The sequence below is a fragment of the Prosopis cineraria genome, unplaced genomic scaffold (genome assembly GCF_029017545.1).
Source record: "Prosopis cineraria cultivar Desert tree isolate PC_DT_omini unplaced genomic scaffold, ASM2901754v1 PC752, whole genome shotgun sequence".
Classification (NCBI taxonomy): Eukaryota; Viridiplantae; Streptophyta; class Magnoliopsida; order Fabales; family Fabaceae; genus Prosopis; species Prosopis cineraria.
The window spans coordinates 27,992-36,566 of NW_026556077.1; the positions used below are offsets into that span (position 1 = coordinate 27,992).

The 8,575-nt window shown below is 29.4% G+C and overlaps 1 protein-coding gene across 1 annotated transcript; it reads left to right on the plus strand.

Moving 5' to 3' along the window:
* Positions 1-212: 212 nt before the first annotated feature.
* LOC129298243 (early nodulin-20-like) lies at positions 213-7,371 on the plus strand. The gene is made up of 4 exons (XM_054936628.1): positions 213-410; positions 2,163-2,231; positions 6,639-6,838; positions 7,292-7,371. The coding sequence occupies exons 1-4, from the start codon at positions 274-276 to the stop codon at positions 7,369-7,371; spliced, it is 486 nt and encodes a 161-aa protein (XP_054792603.1). The 5' UTR covers positions 213-273.
* Positions 7,372-8,575: the final 1,204 nt, after the last annotated feature.

Consider the following 8,575-nt stretch of genomic DNA (forward strand, 5'->3'; position numbering starts at 1 on the left):
CGCTAGTTTTTTTTTTTTTAATAATTTCCCCCTTTTGACTTCTTGCCCCCACCCTTTTTTTAAATTATCATTCACATGGAAGCCGAATTAGTCGGTTACTTAACTTATAATTTCCCTTATTTTATGACAAAAACGCGTCGCTGAAATGCATGTGGAATAATATTTAATGTAGCATTTTTTATAATCACTAATCAGATCTCTCACTGCTCTAAAGGGCTAAAAGGAAACCAGATCTCCATCTGTGTGGTAAGAAATTAAAATTCAAACGCTGCTATGGAAGAAGACTTCGAAAGTGCTGAAGAAGACTTCGAAAGCGACACGGAAGAAGACTTTAAACAGCGACGCAGAGATGGATTTTCAGGAGACCAAGTTTGGCCCTCACGGCCGCCGCCTCCGCCACCATTTCAAAGGTCAGCCATCACCGTATGAATCGAGGTTGTGTTGGGTACATGAAAGGGATATAATTAGGAAAGGAAATTAAAAAAATGAGGAATATATATATATATATATATATTTTTTTTTTGTGCCTGTTTAGATCAGTAAATGATAAAGTAGTTTTTAATTTTTTTTTCTTTAAGAAATATTATCAGGGAGAACTCCCTTATTTTCATTTTGTGCCAATAATTAGCATATAGATCTAGACATTTTGAAGCTAAAACTCGAATGGACAATTTTTTCTTTTTTTACATGAGATGATTGGAATGTTGAACTTTTATCCACACTTTATTCTATTTTTATTACTAGAATTAAATTCAACAAAAATATTCTTTTAATTTTATTAAATTTTTAATCGTTTAATTTTTAAAAATACAGGAAAAATATCCTCGTACTTAGTGTTGTTAAATTTCTTAAATGAAAATTAATTATATGAAATTAATTACCTATAATATTTTTATTTTCTTTATCATGCTAGCAAAATAAATAAATTTTTTTCCTACTTTTCCACTAAAATTTTTTAAATTAAAAAACTCAAATATGAGTCCAAAAAAGCACCGCAGATCCCCCAAATTCGACTTCGCCCCTAACTAGTAAAATCGGGAGTTTGAAAAAAGAGAAGCATTATTTTCAGTTAAGCACCATATATCAGGTGGTAGTTAAAATTATTATACATGAATTAATTTAAATACCATGTAAGCATTAACAATACTGATATTATAGTATTTTCTTTATCATGCTAGCAAAGTAAATAACCATATAGATTTTTTTATAATAATTTTGTTATTAATTAAATTAATATATTAGGATTCACATGTCATGATTTGATTTGATATAAGTATATTAAGTATATAAGGTTAAATACATAAGTTTCTGTTAAATATATTGAAAGTGTTAAAAGATGTAATTCAAAAATCATAAGATGTAATAATTATATTGTCTTGAATGTTTTATTATTGTTAGATTGATTTTGAAGACGTATTGAAGAAACTGAGACAATATATTAAAAGGGTTTTTTGTGAGACTTTTTTGAGATTTGATATTGACAAAAATGGGAAAATCTCATCAAAATCCGGCATTAAGAATTTTTTTTTGTGCCAACCCACAGTCAGGATGCAAAACAAGGATCAAAGGAATATGAAATTAAAATGGGAGAATTTTGGTAAAAGGAATAGGAAATTTTAAATGAAAACCAATAGAACCTGAAAATATATTGCAAGGCTAAAGAACTGAATTGAAAATATTTTTTAATAGGCCATGACCAAAATATTTTCCGTTTATTTGAAACAAAACGTCCACCTTCGGACAACACTCCAACTTCTAGTCCCTGCAAGATAAATATTCCAAGGTGGTCTGGCCGGTTTAAACCGTTCACCCATTGGTTCACCAGAAATTTTAGAAAACATATAATTATTGATCCTATAATTCTATCAAATTTTGTTTTTAGTCTCTATTATTGATCCTATAATTATTGATCTTATGAAAGCATTGAAAATATAGGGACCTGAGTAATAAATGTCACCCAATCTTATTAATATTATAAGGAATGAAAATATTAAAAAAAATTACATAATCTAAAAGTAAAATTTAATGAAATTATAGACACAGATGATTGTGTTTTCTCAAAATTTCAAACAAAAATTTAACTGTTATAAATTCTCAGTTTTGAGACTTTATTCTCATCCTCTATCCAATATTTGACTTACAAATTGTGTGTTGGGGCGTAGTCAAAGCGAGACAATTTGCATATGGTGGGAATACTTATTTCCAGCGCCCGACTCGTTTCTGACCCCAAGGTTTCCTCTCATTCTCCAGCTGTGATTCATATTTCTTAATTTTATTGTTTACTATTTTAAATAATAAGATAATAAAACTTTTATTCCTTCCAATTTAGTTCAGTTATCAATTTAATTATTTAACTTTAATTTTTATCAATTTAATTTTTTTATTTTTTAAACTACCATGTAAGTCCTTTATATTTTAAAAAATAAATTTACTCTCAAATTAATCTAACGTATAAAGTATTTTGGTAATTTAATATGTATATGTGGCTAAATGAGAATAAACTAGCCGTAAAATTTGTTTAATTTTTGTTAATTTAGTCCCTTATGTAAGGTCACCTTTACTTGTCCCCAATTAACTCCACAAAATTCAGGTAATCACAAGAATAACCTAAATGAATTATCGAGTTTGTAAAATTTTTATAAACGAGCTCTCAATTTTTTAAAACTTAAGATGCTATAAAATTAAAGCAAAACATGTATACGGTGGCATGGGCATCATACAAGGTAAGATAAGATCAAATTAAGGTCAAAATAGCATAAAATTTTATGTTACAGCATAAGCAATAGAACCCATGATAGCAACATGCTATTGTGGTATATTTTTTGGCTGAACTTTCAATGCATACCAAATCTCTATTTGACGTTCAAATGAGGTGATCTAGGTGTTTATAGAAAGCTTTCTTTGAGATTTAACTAATAACATTAGTTTTACATTCAAATCATTTTCAATCAAAAGTTGCATATCAAAAAGCAAACTCACACTTTTATGCTTCCAAAACATAATCTATACAGTTGGAATATGTCACAACATTCAAACAATACCTATATCACATTTTTATCGCTCAACCCTTTGATTATAAAAACATAAGGGGAGCCAAAATATGTAATTTCACATCTAAATCACTATCATTCACAAATATACTCACTTCTTACTTGCACAAGTATTTTGCCCTTGCACAAATATCTCAACTAAAAAGATACCACACTCACTAGCTAGGGCCCAAAATACAAATTTCAATGCTCAATATTCAATAGTGCAAGTATAACAAAATATGAACATCCTAGTTGACAATATTAATTAATTACATATATGCAACTAAAATTACGAGAGGCCTATAATAGTCCTCACCCCACCCCATCGAGGGTCTTTCGGATTGGGCCAATCCATATCACTATAGTAGAAGTCAGCTTTCCCAAGGTGGTACTTGAGTTATTCCTCACCCCACCAAAGAGATCTTTTGGAGCCTTCCTAGACTCGAACCTCCAACCTCTACCACCTTAAGGAAGTTGAGGCTAAGTCTGGTACTATTGAGTCAAGTTGGCTCAATGGTACCAGACTTAGCCTCAACTTCCTTAAGGTGATAGAGGTTGGAGGTTCGAGTCTGGAAAGGCTCCAAAAGACCTTTTTGGTGGGGTGAGGAATAACTCAAGTACCACCTTAGGCAAAGCTGGCTTCCGCTACAGTGATATGGATTGGTCCAATTCGAAAGAACCTCGGTGGGGGGTGGGGTGAGGACTGTTTACAAGGCTTATAGTAGGAAATTGAGTTTTCAAGCCTCTAGTGCTTTTCCTTTGTCCTGCTCGAAACTAGTACCTTTAAAATGTTAAATAGAAGGGTGAGTACAATCACTCAGTAACCAAATTTCAACTAATCTATATAGTTGCATAATATCAATGATACACACCCTAGGGTCACAATAATACCAATTATATACCTTTAAATTGCACTGGACCACAATATTAACAACCATATGGCTGAGACTAAAAGCATGATCATATGCCAACACCTTATACCTTCCTGTTACCTTTAACATGAAGCCGGTCTACATCCTTCACAGACTAACAGCCTTCCACTTATGAGAAGCTACTGAGCCAGAGTCAGCTTACTCACTTGTGTAATCTAGTTTCCCCCAATACTGAAAACTATGGGGTGTCATACCTCTAATCTAGCCTACTTATGAATCGGTGGAGATTAGTTAGATTTGAGTACCTTATAGAATAAGTGAGACAGTTCTGAATCAACCATGGGATAATGATTACTTCCTGATTCAAATGGTGGTGCCAAGGGTAAGCTCTTGATTCCAATGACCACTGCTAATACTTATGGGGTTTAAAATACTCTCCTCTCTAAGAGAACTCCAGCCAATGATCATACTAGGCACTTATAGAACGTATGTATAGGCACTCTAATCAACCATTTATGTCATGAATCTACATATCCATACTCACACCCAACTCACTCTACATATCAACTAGTATGTAATCAACTTTTTCTCATTCTTCATCGCTATTAGCATGTATATGAATATACATATATTTGCAACAATAATAAATCACCAACCATGTCAATTTGCATCAGAGTTTAAAAATATTAAACATTTTTAAATCAACCATTTCAATAAATAATCAATTAATATTTATCAATATAAACTAAGTTTCCCCTAGTTACTTCAAACTTTTAAGAGGTCAAAAGTTACCCCTCAATCATAACATGCTTTCTGAGCTAAATTCAAGCTCACCTGTGTTTCGTGAGGTTGGTTTACAATTACATTAACACCCATCACTAATAATCATTAAAATTACCACTTCCAACATCTAATTTCATATTTTAATAACTAAAACAAGATCAACCTTACATTCAATGAGTTCCTTAACTTCCATCAACTTCATTTATCCCTCAACAACTTAAATAATCACTAATATATCATCCAACAATCCGAAAACATCATTAATGTCATAAATTACTCACTTCCAACTTTCAAAATTAAACATTTTTAATCACCAAAAACTCTCAACTCTTGAGTTTAATCACCACATTAGGTTTATTAATTCTATTAGCTCCAACTAATACTATACAATCCTTAATCAACATCAACGGCAGCCACCTATTTCACACCACCATTTATGGCATTTAAATACACAATTTCATCCATAATTGAGAGCTCACTCTCATAGACGCATAAAACTAGTATTTTTACGCTTAGATAACTCAAACAACTCTTATTAACTCCATTTAAGTCAATAGGTTCAGATCCAAAGCACCCAAAGTCTAAAAATCATCCTTCAACTACAAATCCTAACTTAAAAATGGTGTAGAGAGGAAGAGGAATAGTAGAGGAGGCTTACTTTAGTGATTAGAAGCTTTAATCATCCTAAAGCATTAGCAAATCATGCCCTAATAGAGAGGATCATAAGCCCCTTCGTTCTTCTCTTTTTCCTCTATTTTTTGCACAAATTTGAGGATTAAAAGTTTTATTATCCCTTAAATTATTATATGCGTTTTACTTTTATGGTGATAGAACATTCAAAATGAAGAATATATTTATTAAAAGAAAAATTATATGAAACTTTATTTAATTGTAATTTTTTTCTTTATAATATAATCTTCAAAAAAATGATTATGCTTCAAATAAAATTGTCTCTAATAATATGAAGACATATGGAAATAATAATAATAATAAACTCTCCACAAACTATTAAAGGATATCTTAATTAACTAAATGACACTCCTTTTAATCTAGCCACTCACAAAAGAGTAGATCTCGTGACAGAAAATTTACCATCCACTTATTGAACCAACTTATATAATACCCAAAATTAATTCTTGCAAGGAAAAAAAAAACATTTAATAGGCAGTATTATATATATTTCTGCCTTAGAAAATTATAGTTTGAAAAAAATGCAATTCTTAAAAATGAAATGAGTTCTGTATAATTTAATCTAATAAAAATATGCTTTTCGTGTGAAATAAAAATATGCTTTTAAATCTTTATATTATATAAACTAATTATTCTATTAATGTTACCTCTTCTTTTTGAAAAATAAGGTCATATTGAGGATCAAAATTTTAAAAATTCATATGTGCATATGTACTGACTAGAGCTGGGAATTCAGGCGAGTTGGGCTTATTCGGGCTTAGCTCAATATGCTTAACTCTTTGAAAAGCCCAAATTCCTTCAGGCTTTGGGTGGCTCGAATATCTAAATTTTATTTTTTAAAATTATTTTTAATTAATTTTTTACTTCAAAATTATTATTTTATTTTATAAAAATATAAAATATATTTTTTGATACCAAAATGATATATAAGACTCAAATATATATATTTTAACATAAAAATGAACTAAAACATAAAGAATTTATTTATATTTATTATATTTTATATATTTTTTAAAAATAAATATTTTTTATTATTCAGGCTTGGCCCTAATAGGCATGAACATAAAAAATTTTCTTTCTAAGCTTGACCCTAATTTTTTTCAAGCAGGTTCGAGCTTAGCTTGAATTAGTAGCTCTATCGTACTGTGTCTCATGTTAATTTTAAAATGCCAACTTTTGATATAATCATGTTAATTTTAAAATGCCAACTTTTGATATAATCATGTTGATGAAAAACTTACAGTCTCCCTCTCTGCCCTAGCTACCCAAGGTCGCCACCTCCTTTGCTTCAGCCGTCGCAGTCGCCGTCGCCTTTGCCACGGTCACCTGTATTGCAATCTTCCTCATCTTCCCTTTCTTCACCTAGCCCCCTCTCCACCACAGCTGGCATGGTAAGTCTTATAATGTTACTTTTAAACAAGGGCAGAACCAGCTCTAGATCCAATTTTAAAATATTTTTTGGCCAAAAATTTAAAATTTAATATATTTATATATGTGTGTTTAAATTTTATTTTTTAAAATAATTTTATAAATTATAGAATATCATTAAATGAAAAAAATTGTTTGATATTATATAAATATTTTCAAATTTATAATTTTTTAAAAAATCCTTTAATATAACTTGCCATTTAAAAAAAATATTAAAGTATCTAACTAAAATGTATTTTAATGGACAGTAAAAATAATTATAATAACAAACTAAAAAAATTGAAATGATCTCTGTCATACGATATCCTTGCAAATAATTTGATCGTATATCAAAATAACAATATCACTTCCCCATAATAAGCTTTTAACTTTCTGGGCAAAATAATAATAATAATAATAATAATAATAATAATAAATAATAAGTTTTTAAGTGGGTCCACGTTCCTTCATGTGCTGAGAACTGTTAGGAGCGGGAACGGAATCAAGCGGCAGATTTGCTTGCCAAGCGCGCGCTTTCGGCGTCCCCTGGGTTCAATGGCTTTTTTGAAGGCTCTCCGATCTCCTGAGCTTTCTGTATAATTCAACGGGACTGGTCACCATGGAGGCTATTAGGTTAGGATCGCCGCCTCCAACAATGACGTCGTTCCACCCCTACATTTAAAATTTAAATAATTTACATTAATTAAATATTATACCTGTGACATTAATTTTTTTTAAATTTTAGGGAAATATTAAGAATAGAATGGAAGAGATATTTTAATGATTTTGATTAAAAAAAAGATAGACAAATAGTATTATAAATTTTAAATTATTTTTTTAAATTTACATTATATATTTTCTCATAATTAATAAGTTTAAATAATAATAATAATATTACAAAAATGTAATTAGTATCCATCAAGTGTTTAATGTTAATAACAAACAAATTCTTCTAGGAGACGCCCTATAATATAAAGTAAAAACAGAGGAGGGTTAAAGTAATGATATAATTGAAAAATATAAAATATACCTAATGCTTTAATTTTAAACCAAGCAAACTTATAAAAATATCATATATTATAGACGTAAAGGAGTGTAAATTAAATCTTTTTCTATATTAATTTTTTACTATAGCCCACATCCCATATTTTTTTAATGTAGATCCCATAACTCTCATCTCTTCTAACTATATAAATTTAAAAAATGTCAAAATGAGTACCATTTCGACTGCAATTACAATAGGTAAGGATTCAAGCATACATAGTTATGTTTTTGAATCCGAAAATTGAAAATACTTATTATTACTATTACTATATTACTTTCTCCATCTCAAATTATAAGGCACTTTTAAAGGAGTTTCTCCATCCCAAAATATAAGATACTTTGAATAGATTAGAGTTTCATTAAATGTATTAATTTTAATATTATCCTTTCTCTTTCTATAATTAATTTCCATCCATTTTCTTTCAATATATTAATAATGGGTATTTTTAAAAGTTTATATTTTTATTTCGGAAAGAAAGTTTGTTAAGTGTATTTAATTAGATTTATTGATAAGTTAGATTTTATTTAAAAGTGTCTTATAATTTGAGATGGAGGGAGTACTACTTATGAAGTCTACTCTTCTTTTTACGTCATCATTTTTTTCTCTTTTCAAATACATAATACAATATACATAGTCCTTTAGTAAGTGAAGTGGATCTAGATTGGTGATTTCCTTTCTCTTTTTTTTCCTTAGTTCAATTTAAGGGTCGTGCATTAAATATATACTTTTTCCTATATGGATGTAGT